This window comes from Mobula birostris, chromosome 20 (genome assembly GCF_030028105.1).
Source record: "Mobula birostris isolate sMobBir1 chromosome 20, sMobBir1.hap1, whole genome shotgun sequence".
In the NCBI taxonomy this organism is placed as follows: domain Eukaryota; kingdom Metazoa; phylum Chordata; class Chondrichthyes; order Myliobatiformes; family Myliobatidae; genus Mobula; species Mobula birostris.
This window is the reverse complement of record NC_092389.1, coordinates 44,029,633-44,051,710: the sequence shown is the minus strand read 5'-3', so window position 1 is coordinate 44,051,710 and position 22,078 is coordinate 44,029,633. Positions and strand designations below refer to the sequence as shown.

The window sequence follows — 22,078 nt, the reverse complement described above, 5'->3', positions numbered from 1 at the left end:
ACAAGGGCTCACTAAAGATTAAATCATGCAGCTGAGGTTTGCTAACAACAAACATTCACAATAATACCTGCATTGAGCATTCTAATCCTTGTCTGGGAGTACTTGATTCCCAGTCCCTGTCGTGGAATTAGTCCAGGCAATAAACTGAACACCAGATTCTACAGTTGCTGGAAGTCCAGACCCACACGCAATGCAGGAGCAATTCACCTATGGCAGCATCTATGGAGTGGAATAAACAGTCGCCCCTCCATAGATGCTGCTTGACCTGTTCAGTTCCTCCTGCATTCTGTGTGCTGCCCAGGCAATATCTGCTGCCTGCACTATCTGTAAACCTAGCATTCACAGTTCTGGCTTCACCTTCCTTTATCCCCAGTTTCACGGCCATTGTGTCTGAACTCTCTGGTTTGCATATTTAATAGGGTGGGCATGGACAATGTAAGTAATAGTCCCGGAGGTGGGATACATCATTAACCCTGCTGTAATAAAGTGTTATGTAACCACAGCTGAAAAATTAAATCAACAGTCAATAGAAAATTGGAACTGCTCCGGTGCCCTGATAGCAGAAAGCGAACCCATGTTCCGCTCCATCACTCTGCATCGATTAAAGCATCGAGCAAGGTTAAAATCGTCGAGGCCGAGAGCGAAAAATGAACAATGTCACTTGCCTGCATTTAACCTGTTTCCCTCTCTTCTCGCTGCTAGCATTGGGCAGGATGTGTAGGAGTTGTGGGTCCCACACCACCAGATTCGGGAGCACGTGTCGCTCTGCGGCCATCAGGCTCCTGGCCTCATTCGCCTCAGCGCTGAACTGGCTCTGCAGCTGTGGACTCGCTTTTGGGGATTCGGCGGCTCATGTTCTGTGTGTTATTCATTTATATTTTTACAATTTGCACAATTTGTCCTCCTTTGCACATTGGATGTGAGGCGATCTTTGTTGTGTGTGGTTTTCGGTGGATTGCATTGTGTTTCCTTGTCTTCCTGAGGGTGTTTGCAAGAAGATGAATGAAGATTGTATATGGTATACATATTTTGTTAATAAATTTAAACTTTGAACATTGAACTTATTTATGTACAAGTGTCCCCCGCTTTTCGAACGTTCCCCTTACGAAACCTCGCTGTTACGAAAGACCTACATTAGTTACCTGTTTTCGCTAACAGAAGGTGTTTTCACTGTTATGAAAAAGGCAGCGAGCGCAAAAAGGCAGCGCTCGATAAAGGCGGCACTCGGAAAAAGGCAGCGCGCGGAAAAAGGCAGCGCGCGATAAAGGCAGCGTGCAGAAAAAGGCAGCGCGCGAGAAAAGGCAGCGCGCAAGAAGAGGCAGCGTGCAAGAAAAGGCAGCGCGCGATAAAGGCAGCGCGCGATAAAGGCAGCGCGCGATAAAGGCAGCGTGCGGAAAAAGGCAGCGCGCGATAAAGGCAGCGTGCGGAAAAAGGCAGCACGCGAGAAAAGGCAGCGTGCAGCAAAAGGCAGCGTGCAGAAAAAGGCAGCGCACAAAAAAAGGCAGCGCGTGCCCTGAGCAGCCAAGCTCCTCACCCGGAACTGCATTCTAGCCGGCATTGCTTAAGCATGTGCCTGTGAGCAGCCGTTAGCAAAATGAGTTCTTCTTTCTTTTTTAAGCTTTTTATTAGCAAGATGAGTTCTAAGGTATTGGAAAAGCCTAAAAGAGCTCGTAAGGGTGTTACACTTAGCGTAAAACTAGACATAATTAAGTGTTTTGATCGTGGTGAACGAAGTAAGGACAAAGTGAGTTTGGCTTATGGAAGTTCCCCAATCCCCGGGCCACGGACCAATACATTGCCGCGAAGCATGCAGTGGTGCAGCGGTAGCCGGGATGCACCCAACACATCTTTAAGAAAAAAGCCAAAATAAACATGCTAATTAATTTGGTGCCACTGCATGCTTCGCGGATTGGTATCGTTCCCCAACCTGGAGGGTGGGGACCACTACACCACCCCAACCTCCGACGACTCAGCCTAACACACCATCATCAGTGTGCTCGGCGCTGTCTTCCCGATTCCGGTAAGTGATACTACACTGTACATACATATTTCTACTTCATATAGGCTGTGTATTTTTATGTGTTATTTGGTATGATTTGGCAGCTTCATAGCTTAAAGGTTACTGGAGAGAGTGTTTCTGCCTGGAGCGCTTGCGCCATGTTTCTGCTGAGAGCGCTTGCCTGAGATTTTCGCTACAGAGAACAATGCGGCAATGATTGTAGAAAAGGCTGTGTATTTATCATATCATTCCTGCTTTTACTATATGTTACTGTTATTTTAAATTTTATTTGTTATTTGGCATGATTTGGTAGGTTATTTTTTGGGTCTGCGAATGCTCTCAAATTTTTCCCATATAAATAAATGGTAATTGCTTCTTCGCTTTATGACATTCCAGTTTACGGACCATTTCATAGGAACGCTGTACCTTCGGATGGCAGGGGAAACCTGCAAAGCCTTAAGATTTATTATCAAAGTACTGAGATCCTGAGTTTAATTTTCTTACAGTTATTTACAGGAAAATGAAGAAATGCAATAGAATTTATGAAACTGCTATACACAATCAAATGCTAGCAAACAGCCAATGCACAAAAGAAGACAAATATTAAAAAAATAAATAAATAAATGATCCTGAAAACATGAATTGTAGAATCCTTGAAAATGAGTCAATAAGTTGAGGAATCAATTCGGGGTCGCGGTGAGTGAAGTTATCCATGCTGGTTCAAGAGCCTGATGGTTGCGGGTTCTTAACTGTTCCTGACGTGGGATCAAAGACTCCTGTTCCTCTTTCCCAATATCAGCAGCGAGAAGAGAGCATGACCTGGATGGTGGGGGTCCTTGATATTTGATGCTGCTCTTTTGTGGCGGTATTTCATGCAGATGTGCTTAATGGTGGCGGGGTGGGGGAGCTTTACATATGATAGACTGGTCCATATACACTACTTTCTGTAGACTTTCTATACTGCAAGTTGATTCTTAGAATAGAAATATTTTTATGATTTCACCAGGAGTCTTTTTTTTGTAGCTGCACTGAGAGTTTTTGTATCTTTTGCAGACTGTTGTGGAGGGAAGCTGGGGTTTATGGAGCCCCTGGGGAGAATGTTCCAGAAGCTGTGGTGGGGGTGTCCAGTTTTCATTCAGAGAATGTAATGACCCAGTGCCCCAAAACGGCGGGAAATACTGCGAAGGGCAACGGACACGGTATCAATCCTGCAATACACAAGAGTGTCCCAACAATAATGGTGAGTACATCCTATTAGTCATTTAAAGATATCTACACAGTTTGGTAAAGAGAGGGTTATCAACTGTGATGCAATGTGCAAATAGGTGTCCTCTACCCTGTCAATGTGATTTATTATTATTCTACGCATTATCTTCAAGATTTATGTAAGGTCTAATTTCACAAAAGTAGTTCTTGTGTCACCTGAGCTGTTTGAGAATCAGAAACAGGTTTACTATCAGTGACGTGCCAGTATGCTGTGAAACTTGTTATTCTGCAGCAGCAGGACAGTGCAAAACATAAAATAATACTATAAATTTAAAAAAGAAATATAATATATATAGTGTGTGTGTGTGTAATTTTAGTACATACTATACACATACAATGTTGTGTTTGAGTCTTCCCGAATGATAGTAATGAGAAGGGGGCATGTCCTGAATGGTGGGGGTCCTTAATGATGGATGCCACCTTTGTGACAAATGATACTTAACTGCAGTTACTGTAGAAAATGTGGTGTAGAAAATCATCAAGTATGAGAGTTATTGTCTTTGCTTGTAGTTTGTATGCTGATTGAAAGTGACATGTTCATAGGTTAAACCTGGTAACAGTGAACCATCTGATCAGGCTGGAAGGTTCAGCAGGAACTGCCCTTGGACGTAAAATAAGATCAAAGGGAAGAGAGATGCCACAACTTTGTTTATTGATCTTTTTTTATTGCAAGTTAGAAATGAATACAAGTGGATTTTTGAAATCCTTTGAAAGTAACAATAAATTTGGCAATTTGGACCCAAGTCTCATTGCAATAAATTGAATATTTTCTCATTTAAAACGGAATAGAGATCATTCCCAAAGCAATAAATTAACTTATCTTTATTTTGCATTAGGAAAGAGCTTCAGAGAGGAGCAGTGTGAAAGGTATAACAGCTGGAATTACAAAGACTTTATTGGCAATACAGTAAAGTGGACACCCAAATACTCAGGCGTATCCCCGAGAGATCGTTGTAAACTCTTCTGCCGTGTCAGAGGAAGAAGTGAATTTAAAGTATTTGAACCCAAAGTAAGTACCTCTGTAGGATAAACTGTAAATAAAACATTTTAACAGTTTGGACAAAAGCTGTTTTTCAGCAGCTAATTGCCCAACATATTGAATGCTTTTATGTCTTGTTTTAATTTGGAGTACTAACATTTGCTTTCTCAATAATTTTTGGCAGATGTTTCAGCCATGTCCATTTCAAAATGTTTGGATTGATTTCTTTGATTAGGGTGACATGGTAGTGTAGTGGTCAGTACAATGATTTACAGTGCCAGCTGTAATATTGGGGTCCAATTTCCTTCACTGTCCATAAGTAGTTTGTAAGTCCTGCCGAAGGGTTTCGGCACAGAGCATTGACTGTACTTTTTCCTTGGCCTGCTGAGTTTCATCTCATTGAAACCTATGGAATATTGAAAGCCCCAGATAGATGTTGGAGGATGTTTCCTATATTGGGGGAGTCTAGGACCAGAGGACACAACCTCCGAATACAAGGATATTCCTTTAAAACAGAGATGAGTACGAATTTCTTTAGCCAGAGGGTGGCGAATCTGTGGAACTCATTGCCACAGACGGCTGTGGAGGCCACGTCATTGGGTATACTTAAAGCAGAGGTTGATATGTTGTTGATTAGTAAGGGTGTCAAAGGTTACGGGGAGAAGGCAGGAGAATGAGGGTGAGAGGGTTAATAAATCAGCCATCATACTCGTTGGGCCGAATGGCCTAATTCTCCAGTTATGTCTTATGGTCTTATAAAGGGGATGTCGGAGGTAGGGTTTTATACCCAGAGAGTGATGTTTGCATGGGTGGTGGTGGAGGTAGATACATTAAGGATATTTACAAGACTCTCAAATAGGCACATGGATGAAGGAAAAATTGAGGGCTACGTGAGTGAGAAGTGTTAGATTGCTGTTGGAGTCGGTTAGAAGATTGGCACAATACTGTGGACTGAAGGGACTGTACTTTTCAATGAAGTATGAATCTCAGGGTAGTATATGGTGACGTGTACATACGTTGATAAAAAATTTACTTTTAAGTATATTTGAGAACTAGTGCTTTGTTAAATAACCATGGGAGCAGCACATTAATGCAGAGGTTGGCACAGTGCTGTCACAGCTCGGGGCATCGGAATTCAGAGTTCAATTCCAACTTCATCTGTAAGGAGTCTACGTATTGTCCCCGTGACTGCGTGGGTTTCCTTTAGGTGCTCTGGTTTCCTCCCACTGTCCAAAGACGTACCAATTAATAAGTTAATTGGTCATTGTAAGTTGTCCGTTAATTAAATCGGGGTTGCTGGGTGCTGCGGCTTGTTGGGCTACAAGGGCCTGTTCTGCAATGTATCCCTAAATAAAATAAATAAGAAATAAAAATAAGCTTAAAATTAACAAGCCCAAATATATTTGAGAACTTTTGTTAACAGCACTGTTAGGACATCAGAAGAACCACAATATACAATTCCACAAGAGGCGGTACTACTGATAAACATCTGGTATCTGGCCGTCCATTCCTTCATTACATTAGGCCAGTTAATTTCATGTTTATGGGCTCGATTTCTGGCTCAAAGTCGGTTAAGAGGTCAGTACAACATTGTGGGCTGAAGGGCCTGGACTGTATTGAATTATTCTATCTTCTACTAGCAGGGATAGTAAGGATGTCAGAAGTAGGTTATATACACAGAGTGGAAGGTGCATGGAATCTGTTGCAAGTGGTGGTGGTAGAGGCAGATACATTAGGGCCATTTAAGAGACTCAGGCACATGACAGAAAAATGGAGGGCTATGTGGGAGGGAAGGGTTAGATTGATCTTAGAGAAGGTTAGAACATTGTGGACTGAAGGGGCTATGCTGTACTGTTCTGTGTTCTATGTTGAAGTGTGCAGCCTCTGTACTTGGCAGTCCAAGGATTTCTGGTACACCAGGACTACAGAGTGGCTGGCCCGCTCTGTTTACCAGAGACCTGGGATGGGCACTTAGGAGAGGCAATAGCACATGATTTACATGTACAATATATTCGTCTGTAGATGGATGTATCTTAATGACCTGTAGTAATAGTACGTAGGTGGGTAGAAAGGTTAAAATAAAGCAGCGATAGTATGATGAAGCAAAGTCGCCTGACACATGGAATTGGATGTTCATCCTTAAGTTGAAAGTACATTTATTATATATATACTACATACAATAGAGGGTGTGTTTAATGAGCAATTGTCAGCAACTGCAACACTCCAAGTGGTTCAGTGTACTTCAACAGCTGACATTGCAATTTAAAAACATCGACTGCTGACTGTTGATCTCCAGTGAGCTTTTAAATGTTCTATTTCTCCAGCAGAGTTAATGAACCTGATCATTTAGGGCAGATTTGTTTTCAGTAAATTAAGTTGCAAGTCTCTGTCTTGTCACTTGCCATCGGATCATGGTGCTGATGTGATGGAGTGATTGATGATATGTCATTCCCCGGTTGCAGGCAGTGCAATCCCAGTTTTACAGTGATGGGAAGGGGCTCAGCCCAAACCATCGGTTGTTTATTCCCCTCCATGGATGCTGCCTGACCTGCTGAGTTCTTCCAGCATGTTGTGCGTGTTGCTCAGGATTTCCAGCAACTGCAGAATCTCTTGTATTTATGATTAACTGTATTGAACTGTAAACCCAGTGTAATCCTAGTTTAACTGCAATCTACATAGTTGTGTGCTTCATGCAACCTGAATAACAGCTGTGGAGAACATTAGGTACCACTTAGTCAACTACAACATGGTGACTGGTTCTGTCAAAATCTCACGATGGGTTCCCATCAGTTTCACCATGTTTTATATTGACTTGTATTGCCAGAACCTATGGCAACACTTGCGGGTAGTCCCCCAGTTAATCACTGTGTTGGTTGTTAACACAAATGACTCATTTCACTGTGTATTTCAATGTACATGTGATAAGTAGGTGAATCTGAATCTCTTGTCAGTGTAACTCTGTGACCGGCTGCTTTGCTGTATTGATGGGATTTCCTCTCACCTCATATCGTTGTGAGAGATTCAAAAAGCACAATCTGCAAAATATCCATTATTGCAGCCACTCTGCTGAAAATCTCTACAATTAATTTTTTTTGTTATTAAGTTTAAAATGCAGTGATATTTTTCAGTATCATTTTCTTTATTTTAATATTATTTTCTTCTTTTCAGTACAAACTCCATCTCTAGGTACTGTTTTTTTTTCTAAATCGATAAAGGATGAGCTTGACCGCCCCCAGCTCACGTCCATGTATCAAACATCGCTGAGCATCCACCATGATTTGGTTAAACCTTCTCAAACACTTCCCTCCCTACAAAATAGAATGAAGTTGCAAGCCACTGGATCTCTCCCAATGTAACTGTGGGTAGTTGAGTTTTAAGGAATCTTGAAATACTTTTTCTGTTTAATTTACTACTCTCCAACTTGGCAGGACAATTGGCCATGCTGTCAATGCCTCAGCTCTGTATAGTCCCTTGGATGAGTTTTATCTGTGAATCATATGTTTGGCACTGTGTGGATTAAAAGGCTTTTAATGGCAGTGTTGGAATTTGCATTTAATTATGTTTGGAGATTTCATATCACAAAAATAAATACAGTGGATTTCGGTTACTTAGGACACATCGGATCCAGTACATTTTGGCCCAAATTAAGTGACTGCCCCAATTAGCTGAAGTTTCATGGAAGTTGTTAGAAAGGTATAAAAAAGACAAACTATCATTAAACTGAGTAACAAATTATGTATTTAAATGAAATACAGAACAAATTAGAACGCTGCCAAATCTACTACAGTACTATAAAACTTTGTATTATTTCCTCATAGTTATCAACAGAAGAATTAATCCATCATACACTGCTGTGTTCTTTTGATTTACAGTAAATGAACAAAATCAGCACAGACACCTAGTGCAGATAATGGACTATCTTGATCCAATGCTTCTGATGATTGAATCCTCCAAATCTTCATTTTCATTGTAACATTCAAGATAGTTGTCAACACCTTCAAATTCTTTGCAGCTCCTAACTTGCTGAAGTAGCGAAATTGTTTAATTTTCACTCCTGGCCGTTTCTGGCATTTCCAAGCCAGAGTGCCTGAAACTGCAGTGAGCAAAATTGTTCTGAATTGTCTTATTGCTTATCTCTGACCAACTATTAGTGACACCAATCACACAACTTTTCTGAAGACAAACACACACAACTGATGCTATTTAAAAACTGTTTGCTGTAAGCACAGTATAGTGTCTTAACAGCCACACAAGTGCATGCAACTGTATCTAGTTAGAAACTGTTGGGCAATTGCCTCCTGTCCCAACTTATTGGCAGTTTCCTAAATAAATGAAGAGAATCCAGGATATTTTCTCAATTAGTTTTTTGTTCTGTAAGTGTTATCCCAAATAAGTGGCTGCCATGATTAATCAATGGCCCAATGATCTGGAATCCAATGTATATTTCTTATTAACAGGAATCCACTGTATATTTTACTTTCAAAGACTTCTATCAGAAAATTTCAAATATTTGCACATGGCTAACTATAAAATGCCGGCGGATGGTGCAGTGGCAGCCGCACCGGACTGCGAGGCGAGTGGTCACAGGTACGAATCCAGCCGGCTTCCCATCCATGATAAGCACTGAGCTAGCAACTTGGGCTTGTAAAAAAAAACAGGCAAAATGCTAAAGAAACAGCAAAGGTTGTCACCCCATGCACCATAAAGCGCAGAGAGGAATAACAGCAACAGCTATAATAAAATGTGGATTTTTTTTTAGTTTTTTTATATATAAGACTAATACTTGTTACTTGAAATGTCAAATTCTGGAAATCTGCAGTTTTATTCAAGTGGATTAAGTTGTGGTATCCCACAAATTCTCATCCTCATTTCTCCTAAATGTGACTGAGTAGCGACTGAAGTCATGTTTCCCTCCCACCATTCCAGCCAAATGGGTTTCACATGTGACACATAAATCTAATCGCCATCTTTGAAAATGGGACCGTTCCATAGAGAAACCCATTAAAGAACCTGAGCTTCAGCCTTCCCACTGGAGATGGTGATGTCCTTCGCCCCCAATTTCTTCAGTTAAGATAAGTTGTCTTTCAAACCAGTTAAAACAGGTCTGATTAATTTCTCAGATGCATTAGTTAAATAGGTTTTCTAGTTTCCTTCAGTACAATTATTGTTTTCAGAAATGTGTGACTATTTGAAAACACTTGCCAAGATAATTTGACAATTTTAAAAGACAGCAATTACAGGATTCTCTGAATTCTGATTATTAAACTTTGCAAACAGATGTTATGTTATAAACTTCTCATCCTTTGAGACATCACAAAAAAAAAACTTCTAACTTGTTTTCCCAGGAAGGAATGTACTCCTCCATAGGGCATAGCAGTTAGTGGCATACTATTACGGTTCGGAGTTCAATCCTGGCGTCTTCTGTAAGGACCTTGTATGTCCTCTCCGTGACGATGTGGGTTTCCTCTGTATGCTCCAGTTTCGTCCCACACTGCAAAGACGTTCCAGTTAGGTTAATTAGTCATTTTAAGTTGTCCTGTGATTAGGCTAGGGTTATATTGGGATTGCTGGTGGCGTGGCTCAAAAGGCCAGAAGAGCCTGTGATGCGCTATTTCTCTAAATAAATAAATACTTCTAAAGGTTACCAAGCGGTTGTATACATTCTTAGAGTATTATATAAATTGGGTTTTGTGTAAGGTCGCTTTAATATCCTGTGGGCTTTTGGATAAGCGATGCGTTTGTAGATGGAATACTAATTCAGACCCTCCCCACCCCTTCTTCTCCATCCAGCATCTCATAATCCATCCTTAGACCAATGAATCCTTGGGAGCAGTCAGATATTGGGCATCAGCGTATTTTTGGCAATGAAATTTAAACCTAATTTCAACAAATTCTTGGTGTTGCAGGTAATTGATGGCACTCCATGTGGCCCAGAAACCACGTCAGTTTGTGTCCATGGGCAGTGTGTGAAGGCCGGCTGTGACCACGTCATTGGATCCAGTAAGAAATTCGACAAGTGTGCTGTTTGTGGTGGGAATAGCTCGACATGCAGGAAGGTCACCGGCTCTCTGAATAAATCCAAGTAAGTCCACTTCTACAAATAGTTCTGTGCCGGTAGAGTCGTAGAGCACTACAGCACAGAAACAGGCCCTTCGGTCCATCTAGTCCATGCTGAATGATTTTCAGCCCAGTCCAATCGACCTGCACCCATACTGTAGCCCTCCATATCCCTCACATCTATGCATCTATTCAAGTTTCTCTTAAATGTTGAAATCAAACTCACATCTGCCACATCTGCTGGCAGCTTGTTCCACACTCGCACCACAATCTGAGTGAAGAAGTTTCCCTCATGCTCCTCATCTTTCAAAGTCAAAGAGGAGACAGATTCTTTGGTCCTGCTTGTCCATGCCAACCAAGATGCCCATATTCCTCTAAGCCAGGTGTTCCTAACTTTTTTTTAATGCCATGGACCTCTACGATTAACCAAGAGGTTTGCGGACTCCAGGTCAGGAACTCCTGCTCTAAACCTTTCCTGGCTATCAACTGTACCTGTCAAAATGGCTTTTTAAATGTTATTGCAATGTCAGGTGGTGGGGTGGAGATACATCTCTACCAAAGGAGGTGTAAGGCACTCCTTCCCTCCGCTAGCCTGCAGGTCACCCTTGGGCAAGGTGTAGCACCTGCTTAGCTCCCCTACCGCCACCCCCCACCATCCCCAATCGGGTTCGCATGAAGCCATGGGAGCAGGTGGTGGGTGGTCGTATGAGCAGCTGGTGCAGATCACAAGTCCTGGTTAAGTGTCCACTGATGCCACGCAGACGATCTCTGAAGAGTATTGATAATGGCTGGGATCACCTGTTTTGTAAAGACACTGCCCAGAAGAAGACAATGGCAAACCATTTCTGTAGAAAAAAAATTGCCAAGAACAATCATGGTGAAATATCATGATCACCCACGTCATACGACATGGCACACAATGATGATGATCACAAACAAGAGAAAATCTGCAGATGCTGGAAATCCAGAGCAACACACACGGAATGCTGGAGGAACTCAGCAGGTCAGGCAGCATCTATGGAAAAGAGTAAACAGTCGCTGTTTTGGGCCGAGACCCTTCTCCAGTCCTGCTGAAGGGTGTCGGCCCGAAACGTTGACTCTACTGTTTTCCATGCATGCTGTCTGACCTGCTGAGTTCCTCCAGCATTTTGTGTGTGCTGCTAATGATGATGATGATGTCATTGTAGAGATCTCGACTGCTTCCTCTGACAGCAGGTTCCATTTACCCAGCAGTTTCTGTATGAAGAGGTTGCCCATTGAGTCCTTCCTGAATCTTTCCCCATCATCTTAAACCCCTGTTCTGTAGTGGTTAATTTCCCAACCCCGAGGGGAGGAAAAAAGAGAATTAGAGTCATGTTTATTATCACTGACCTACTGTATGCCATGACATTTGTTGTTGTGTGGCATTGGAATGCATGACATAAAAGTTACTATGTTGCAAAAAAGTAAGAAAATTAGAAATAAAATTGGGGTGTGACACAGTAGTGTAGCAGTTAGTGTAGTGCTATTATTGCATGAGAAACCAGTGTTCAATTCCTGCCACTGTCTGTAAAGAGCTCGTACGTTCTCCCCATAACCACATGGCTTTGCTCTGGCTGCTTCAGTTTCCTCCCACATTCCAAACGAGTACAAGTCAGTGGGTTAATTGGTCGCGTGGGTGTAATTGGTTGATGCAGGCCTGTTACTGTGTTGTATAAATAGATAAATAAATGCAAAGGGGTCGTGTTCATGCATTCACCTCATGCCCCTCATGATTTTACGCATCTCTAGGAGGTTACTCCTCAGCCAACACTGAATAAAGTCTGCCTAACCTCTCATAACTCAGGCCCTCAAGTCCTGACAAAATTCCACATCAACTTTCCAATGAGTGAAATCCTAGGAACTTTCAAAAGATGTCAAAACTATTCTAAATATCAGTAGTAAAACTATTTAACAAAAAAAGCAACACACACAAAGTGTTGGAGGAACTTGGCAGGTCAGACAGCATCTATGGAAATGAATAAACAGTCGATGTTTTGGGCAAAGGCTCTTCTTCAGGACATACTATTTTTAAAAAAAATAATTTTAGCTCAAATTATACCAGATTGAAAATCTATTTACATGAAAATAATAAGTAATTTGTTAAAACCACTCCACAGATGTACATGGAGAAGCACCTGCTTAAAAGAACTGATGGTGTAGCAGTAAGTTCAGCTGCCTCGAGAACCCTTTGCTTGATCCCGATTTTGGATGCTGTCTGTGTAGAGTTTGCATGTTGCCCCTGTGGTCAGTTTCCTTCCACATCCCAGGAACGTGCTGGTATATTGACTTGCTACTGTGAATGACACCTTGGTGTGGGCAAGTGACAGAGGAATCAAAGAGGACTTGGTGGAGACAAGTGAGAGCAAGTGTTAGGGCTACAAAAAATCTGGAGGAGGTGGCATGGATTTGTGAGATTTCTCTGGGAGCTGGCACAGGCTTGATGGAACAAGTGGCTTTTAGAGTCGTAATTAAGAGGTGAATGCAGATGAGGGTGGTGGGGTGGAGATGGAGGGTGCTTCTTCTCCCCGGCAGCCTGCAGGTCACCCCTGGGAAAGGTGCAGCAACAGACCAGGGTCACGCGAAGCCATGTGAGCAGGTGGTGGATGGTTGTATGAGCAGCTGGTGAAAATCGCAAGTCCTGGTTATGCGACCACTGACGCCAGGCAGACAATCTCTGAAGAGTATTGGTAATGGCTGGGTCACCCATCTTGTAGACACCACCCAGAATAAGGCAATGGCAAACAACTTCTTTAGAAAAATTTGCCAAAACAATCATGATCATGGTGACCGTGATCTCCCATGTCATACGACACAGCACATAATTATGTTGATGAGAGTGTAGATGGGGTAAGAGTCTTTAAATTTACACTGTGAATCCGAGGTTGTTAAATCTTTTAATGCCAGTGCCTTAATGCTGAAATTGCAGAAAAAAAAATTATTAAATCACATCTGGTGAACTGGGGCCCCATTATTGGAAGAGAATTCAAGTTTTGGAAAGGATGCAATTAAGAGCTGTTGATAGAATTACAGGAGCAAGAGAGGAGAAAGATTCAATCTTTTAAACCTTTTCTAAAACAGGAAAAGGAATGGAATTAAAGGGTTTTTCAAAATTTTACAAGTTAGGATTGTAAACAAAATGCTGCTCTATATTTAACCTGCAATATTTACCTGCAAACGTGACAATAAGACAAAGAAACGGAACTAGAATTAGGCCATTCAGCCCATCAAGTCTGCTCTGGCATTCCATCATGGCTGATTTGTTATCCCTCTCAATCCCATTCTCATGCCTTCTCCCCATAACCTTTGATGCCCTTATTAATCAAGAACCTATCAAACTCCACTTTAAATATATCCAATCGCTTGTTCTCCACAGCCATCTGTGGCAATGAATTCCATAGATTCACTGCTCTCTGACTAAAGAAATTCCTCCTCATCTCTGTTCTAAAGGGATATCCTTGTACTGAGGCTGTGCTGTCTAGTGCTAGACTCCCCCACTATTGGAAACATTCTCTTGATGTCCACTCTGTCTAGGCCTTTCAATATTTGGTAGGTTTCATGAGATTCTCCCCCTCCCCTCCATTTTTTGCTTTTAGTAAACCCAATGACTTGGCCTCCACAGGTGACTGTGGCACCAAGTTTAATTTCTACAAGTACACACGAACTAATTATTTGAATTTTCTTGTAATATTGTTTGAATATGTCAGAATATTTGAGAGTTTGAAAGCTTAAGATACTGCAATAGAGGGAAAGTAACAATATTTCACCAGGATGATTCTGGGAATGAGGATGGATTTTGCAGACTAGGCCTATACTCAAGTTTAAGACTTTGATCATCTTACTGAAACATACAGAATTTGTGATGGTCTAAAATTAGCTTTGAGTTGGCATTTTCTGGCTGGGCCACAGCCTCAGTAAGGGTTGCTATACAGGATCTAGAGAAGAAGAAATTTCTTCACCTAGACTTAATGAATCATTGGAATTCTTATGAGTATTATGAAGACACCGTTTCTGAGTATATTCAAGACTGAGCAATTGGAATTGAGGAATTTGGAATTGGTACAGGAAAGAGACACTGAGATAAAAAGCCAAAACTTTATTGAAGAGTTGAACAGACAGTAGGAACAAGATGGCGGCCTCCTTGTCTTATTGTCCTTGGCATATTTGACTTGCCAGTTAAGCCAGCAGCTAGTATGGCTTGGTGATTTTGGTGGGTGGGAGTTGTTCTGGATCTCCCACAAGATGGCAGTCCATACATTACCGCCACGAGATGGCATTTGTGTGTATTGCCACCTCACGTTGCCATGTGACTGGGCCAATATTTTGCAAAGAAGTTACAGCAGCAGATTAACAATCATTATGTTTGGACTGTCCCCACGTCCTCATGTGGGGAAACTGGGCCATTATTTCCACTGGTTAGTTACACACCTCAATGTTAGTGAAGCCAGTCTGACATTTATTCACATTAGTAATTAGTACAGGAGATCCTCAGCCTGTACCTTGCAAGGTGAAAAAGGCAAATAGCAGTATCAGGTTTAATATCACTGACACTTGTCATGAAATTTGTTGTTTTATGGCACAGTGCAGTGCAATACCTAAAGTACTATAACTTACAATAAGTTATTTTTTTTTAAATGAGTAAGTGCAAAAAGAGAGCAAGATAGTGTTCATGGACCTTTCAGAAATCTCATGGAGAGGAAAAAGTCATTCCTAAAACGGTGAGTGTGTGTCTTCAGACTTCTATAGCTCCTCCATGATGGTAGTAATGAGACAGGGTACGTCCTAGACAGTGAGAGTCCTTAATGATGGATGCTGCCTTCTTGAGGCATCGCCTTTTAAAGATGTCCTCAGTGCTAGGGAGGGTAGTGGTCATGAGCTTTTTCTGATCCTATGCACTGGTGTTCTCATACCAGACAGTGATGCAACCATTCAGAATGCTCTCCACAATACATCTGTAGGTAAACACAAAGATGCTTTAAACATTTTGAAAATGAAGCATGTGGAAATACTCAGAAAGGGAAAAGGTTGTATTAGAGAAGACCAGTGTAGCTGAAGAGCTTGCTTGAATGCAAGCAAAATAGACTGAATAGTTCTAACATTAGTAGAGACTTTGCAGGCCCCATCTGGTCCTTATTAGTCTACTCCTGGAGTGAATTAGGGCTTGCAAGCCAGTCAGACCTTAGCTCTACAGGCATAACATTACTGAACAATAGGCAGATTCTGTGCATGAGCTCATCATTGTTTACAGTTGCATCCAATTCAACTTCCAAAGGTTAGATTTATTTGTCACATGCACAACAAAACATACAATGAAAGGCATCATTTGCAACAACTCAAATTAGCGAGGACTGTGCTGGGCAGTCCACAAGTGTCGCCACACTTCTGACACCAACACAGCACGCCCACGATTTACCACCCAGCCAGTACAGTTCTGGGAAATGGGAAGAAACTGGAGCAGCCAAAGGAGATCCATGCAGTCACGGGGAGAATGTGCAAACTCCTTACAGACAGTGGCAGGAACTGAACCCCTGTAAACCATTATGCGAACCACTACACTACCGTGCCACCCCAGAGACTGAAGGCCATCTTTCATGCCCTGTTCATACTTAATCGTCACTTGTGTCTGAACTGTATTTCTTACCTTGTGTTATTTTCTTGTTCAAATATCACCCTTGATACCAGCACTGTGGCGGACAGGAAGCCTCTACAACGGGTGGTTGCTGCCCGACACAGCACTGGTACCAGCCTGCCCACCATCAAGCACATACAGTATATACAGAAAGGTGCTGGAAAAGGCAAAGGATCCCACTAACCCTGTTCATAACCACCCCACTCCCATCAGGGAGGAGGCTATGTAGCATCCATGCCAGGACCACCAGACTCAAAAACAGTACTTGCCCCAAGCAGTCAGATGAATCATAACCTCCATCCACTAGCTCAGCCCTCCACACCCCCTGTCACCACTACTTTATCATTTCCTGTAAGTCACCTTGTGTACAGACACTCCTGTGCCTCGTGTCACTTTGTGGACATATAATCAATCTATGTACACAAGCTATTTCATAGAAGGCTCTCAGCCCGAAACGTCGACTGTTCATTCATTTCCATAGATGCTGTCTGACCTGCAGAGTTCCTCCTGCATTTTGTGTGTGTTTCCAGTATCTGTAGACTTCCTTGTGTTTATGTATTTATATTCGTTGAGTTTTTTATTTTTATTGTGCTCGTTATCTTGTATTTTTTCATGTGCTGCATCGGATCCAGAGTAACAATTATTTTGTTCTCCTTTACACTTGTGTACTGGAAATGACATTCAACAATCTTGGATGTTGAATGCATTAATGGTGTGGCTTTATCTTCCTAGCTATGGCTACAATGACATCGTTACCATCCCTGCTGGAGCCACCAATATTGATGTCAAACAGCGAAGTCACAAAGGAATTAAGCATGATGGGAATTACTTGGCTGTTAAACTGCTGGATGATACGTACATTCTGAATGGAGATTATTCTGTGATCACGGTAGAACAATTCATTCCATTTGGAGGGGCTATTCTCAAGTACAGTGGCTCTTCGACCACACTGGAAAGAATTCAGAGTTTCAAACAGCTGCGGGAGCCACTGACAATTCAGTTGTTGTCGATCTCTACCAATGCACTGCCTCCCAGGGTGAAGTATAGCTTCTTCATCACCAACGATGTCTTACTGAGCAAGCAGAAAGCCAAGTCAACCAAGAAATCTCCTAACGCCTTCAAGCAGGCCATCGTCTCTCAGTACACTCCCGGAGAGTGGTCCGAATGTTCTCGCAGCTGCGGGTCTGGTTGGCAGAGGAGAAACGTGGAGTGTCGGGACAATGATGGCAACGTGTCCTTGGTCTGTAACAAGGCATTGGGGCCAGAAGGCATCAGACCCTGCGCTGATGTCCCGTGCCCACTTTGGCAGCTGGGCTCCTGGTCCTCTTGCTCCAGAACCTGTGGCGTTGGGGAAAGAAGACAGAGTGTGTTGTGTGTTGAATATACTGGCAAAACCACAGAAGAGAATAAATGCGACCCTTCCAAACGGCCCAAGCCCATGACGGAGGAGTGCTTCCTGCAGGAATGCTAAATGTGGCTACATTTTCTCAGTGGAAAGCAACATCATTGAAAGCCCGTTACTAACTGGATGCAAGCTTGTTTAGCTCCAGATTGTGTAGGCATGGGCAAATGGGGAAAATGCACTAACTGACTGAATAAGGTCAACCATGTAGACTGGTTTGATGTAGTAAGGTAATAAATACCACTGGTTATCTCCTCTTTGTTGTTTGCCAGAAAGCTATCTACCTCAGTGATGCTAAGAATGTTGCCTTTCACAAGTCAGGCCAACATACTGTAATTGTTTCTTATGCTGCTGTCCAGTCTTAACTCTTGACAAGTCGGCCATTGCAAGGGCGACAAACCTGTAATCATATTAACTGTAATTTAATTAAGGTACTGTCTGTAATAGTTTAATATAGTACACCCCACACAAGAGTGTGTATTTTATAGAAGATTTTAATAGCAATTCAGATGTAGCATTCCAATATTGTATATAGTGTACCTGAAGTGTCATACCTTCAATGAAGGAGAGTAGGTACTTTTAAGCTTCCTTTCAAAGCTATTTATTTTTGTACAGGTTTTATTTTCACATTGTTTTATTTTAAATAGATGCTGCTGGTACAACCCAAGGGACGTGTTTTCCTCGTTCATAGAGATGCTTACTTTGTGCTCCTGTGTAACAAATAATAAGAATTCAGTCAAACTGGGAGCTAATTAAAATCTGCTCAATATTTTATTTTTAAAAAATTATCAAATCTTTGTATGAACATTGCCAACTTAGTACTGCAGAATTTGCTTTGTCTACAGCCTTGTTTAACCTTGCACAATAAAAGGATTTTAACTTTCAATCTAACTCCTGTCATTCTGATTTTTATTTTTTAGACTATTTTTGTTTTTTGCCTCTCTGACATCTCTATTATCCCTGCTGTTTCATTTTTAAGTGGCACACACAAAATGCTGGAGGAACTCATCTTGCCACTGTTTCCTTCACAGTCTTTGCTTGTAACATGGACACAAGATTCGGCAATGCTGGAAATCCAGAGCAATGCACACAAAGTGCTGAAGGAACTCGGCAAATCCAGCAGCATCTATGGTCAGGAGTAAAGAATAGCCGTTCTGGGCTGTGACCTTTTATCAGGACTGGAAAGGAAGGAGGCAGAAGACAGAATAAGAACGAGGAGGAGGGGAAAGAGTACAAGCTAGAAGGTGATAGGTGAGACCAGCTGAGGGAAAGATGTGTAGGTGGGAGAAGTGGGGGAGGAGGAATTAAAATGAGAAGTTGTGAGGTGAGATATGAGTCCTCCTTCATCCCTTTACCATTTCCACCTATCCCAACCCAGCTTCTGAATTCATCTCCCCACCCCAAGCACTCATCTTGCCCCTCACCTGGTCTCACCCAGCATCTGCAGAACCTCTTGTGTCTGTGTTACAAAGAAAGGTTGTGAAAGAAACACTGGTGAGATGGGAAAGATTTGAAACAAAGGGATCCAAAGTGCAACTTCTTCACATGGATGGAGGTGAGTATATGGAATGAGCCTGCAGAGATAGTAGTTGAGGCAGATACGATAACAACATTTATAAGGATAATAGACAGGGCAAATATAAACAGGCTTTTTCCACTGAGGTTGGGTGAGACTAGAACTAACACGGGTGAAGGGTGAAAGGCAAAATGTTTAAGAGGAACATGAGGGGAATCTTCTTCACTCAGAGGCTGGGTGAGTGTTTGCAAAAAAGCTGCAAGTAGAAGTGGTGTGTTACTCTGGATTTCCAGCATCCGCAGAATCTCTTGGGTACCAGTTTAAAACTATTATAATCATTTTCTGTTCTCATTTCATGCAGATTATGCATAATCCTTGTTCTTAAGCATGTCAACATAAGTCATGAATTTGGACAGGTTTCCTGAGGAGTTGGCTTTGGCTGCGGGCAAACAGGCAAAGCAAACATACATTCAGTGGCCACTTGATTAGGTGCCTCCTGTATCTAATAAAGTGGCCACTGAATGGATGTTTGTGGTCATCTGCTGCTGTAGCCCATCCACTTCAAGTTCAATGTGTTGTGCACTCAAATATGCTCTTCTACACACCACTGTTGTAATACATGGGTTATTTGAGTTACTGTTTCCTTCCTGTCATCTTGAACCAGTTTGGCCATTTTCCTCTGATATCTCTCATTAACAAGGCATTTTTGCCCAAAGAATTGACACTCACTAGATGTTTTTTGTTTATTTATTGCACCATTCTCTGTAAAGTCTAGAGTCCGTTGTGTGTTAAAATCCCAGATCAGCTGTTTCTGAGGTACCCAAACCACCCCATCTGGCACGAACAATCATTCCATTGTCAAAGTCACTAGATCACATTTCTTCCCCATTCTGATGTTTGGTCTGAACAACAACTGGACCTTTTGACTATGTCTGCATGCTTTTATGTATTGAGATGCTGCCTGCCACATGATTGACTGATTAGATATTTGCATTAACAAGCAAGTAGACTCAATACAGTAGCCACTGAGCATAAATGTTAAATTTCTGCTGCAGACAATTCATCCAAAAGCAAGTTTCCTGAGGGCACAGGTATTTGGATGTGGACAAACAGGCAAAGCAAACCTACAGTATGTTGGAAATTAAACTAGTGAACCATTACCTACTGGACCCAAAGCCATAACAGTAATAGCAAGTCAATGAAGGAGTGACTATAAGACAGAGTTCCTTTGTCAAATTTGTCTCAGTATATTTCTTCCATTTTCCTTCAGGCAGTCAAAGATCCAACTGCAATGCCAATAAAGCTGTGCTAACCTAAGAGTGAAAGATGAGCTACTCTTGGCTCTTGTTGACCAGTGATAGTGCAGTCACCAGATCTATCAATAGGTGGCTTACCCACTTTTAAAATTTGGTCTCACTGCTGATTCCTTTCCATAGATGCTGCCTAACCTGCTGGGTTCCTCCAGCATTATTTATAAACCGTTTCTATCTTCATGCTTATCGAAATGTCTTTTAGAGTCATAGAGTCACAGGAAACCTCAGCAGAGAAACAAGCTTCTCGAAGGAGTATTAACCTGCATAGTCCAATTGACCTACACCCGGATTGTAGGCCTCTATACCCTTAACCCATGTTAGTTCCAGTCTCACCCAACAGTGGAAAAAGCCCATTTGTATTTTCCCTGTCTATAGGCCTTAAAAATGTTGTTATTGTATCTATCTCTACTACTCCCTCTGCAGGCTCATTCCATATACTCACCTCCCTCCATGTGAAGAAGTTGAACTTTGGATCCCTTTGTTTCAAATCTTTCCCATCTCACCATTTCACAACCTTTGTCTGTAACATGGACACAAGAGGTTCTGTTGAAGCTGGATATCCAGAGTAATACACACAAAATGCTGGAGGAACTCAGCAGGTCAGGCATGGAGAGGAATAAAGAGTCAACATTTCGGGCTGAAACCCTTCTTCAGGACTGGAAAAGAAAGGGGAAGAAGCCAGAATAAGAAGGTGGGAAGAGCTGAAGGAGTATGAGCTTGCAGGTGATAGGTAAGAGCAGGTGAAGGGGGAGTTGAGTGGTTGGGGGAGGGGAGATGAATTCAGAAGTTGGGAGGGGATAGGTAGAAATGGTAAAGGTCAGAAGAAGAAGGAATCACCCATCACCATCCTGCTTCCCACTTCATCCCTCCTTCCTCCAGCCAGCTACCTTTCCCTCACCTGGTCTCACCTATCACCTTCTAGCTTGGACACCTTTTCCTCTCCCACTTTCTTATTCTGTCTTCTGGAGATGGAGATGGGAGGGCATACAGGAGCAAGATACTACTTACCAACTAGTGGAGTGGTGTCACAGCAACAACCTTGCTCTCAATGTCATTAAGACAAAAGAGCTGATTGTGGACTTCATGATGAGTAACACGAGGGAACACGAACCAATCCTAATAGAGTGATCAGAAGTTGAGGGAGTGAGCAATTTCAAGTTCCTGGGTGTCAATATCTCTTCAGGATCTAACCTGGCCCCAACATATCAATGCAGCTATAAAGGCGGCAAAACAGCACCTATATTTCGTTAGGAGTCTGAAGAGATTTGGTTTGTCAAATAGAACACTCGAAAACTTCTGTGGATGTACCGTGGAGAGCATTCTGACAGGCTGCATCACTGTCTGGTATGGGGGAGTGGGGGAAGCTACTGCACTGGATAGAATATTACTGTGGATGAGAAGTTAAAAGTAAATTAATTATCAGAGTACATATATGTCAGCATTTACAACCCTGAGATTCATTTTCTTGCAGGCATACTCAATAAACACGAAAATCATAATACAATCAATGAAAGTCCACCCAACTGGGTGTTCAGCCAGTGTGCAAATGAAGATACACTGTGCAACTATAAAACGGAAGAACAATAATTAATAAATAAGCAATAAATATCGAGAAAATGGGCTGACAAGTCCTTGAAAGTGAGCCATAGGTTGTGGGAATATTTTGGTGATGAGGCAAGTGAAATTAAGTGAATTTATCCCCTTTGGTTCAAGAGCCTGATGCTCAGGGGTAATAACTTCCAGCCCAGGAATAAATTTAGCCCAATGGTTTAGACAGATTATTTCTCGCCTTTCATTAAATTTCAGCAGACAGCAGATGAAGTTTGGCATTAGCAGGATGCTCAGCTCTCCAGCCCAAACTTTTCACCAGATATTCACAATATATCCCAGCTTTTAAAT

The 22,078-nt window shown here is 42.0% G+C and overlaps 1 protein-coding gene across 1 annotated transcript in view; it reads left to right on the top strand.

The window, feature by feature from the left end:
- The window catches only part of LOC140185155 (A disintegrin and metalloproteinase with thrombospondin motifs 8-like), a 41,777-nt gene extending 23,541 nt beyond the window's left edge, over positions 1-18,236 (top strand). The window contains exons 5-8 of the mRNA XM_072238544.1: positions 3,053-3,239; positions 4,102-4,274; positions 10,151-10,326; positions 16,681-18,236. Coding sequence (XP_072094645.1) covers positions 3,053-3,239; positions 4,102-4,274; positions 10,151-10,326; positions 16,681-17,419 — 1,275 coding nt within the window. The 3' untranslated portion in view covers positions 17,420-18,236. The remainder of the gene's footprint in view (positions 1-3,052; positions 3,240-4,101; positions 4,275-10,150; positions 10,327-16,680) is intronic.
- The last annotated feature ends 3,842 nt before the right edge of the window (positions 18,237-22,078 follow it).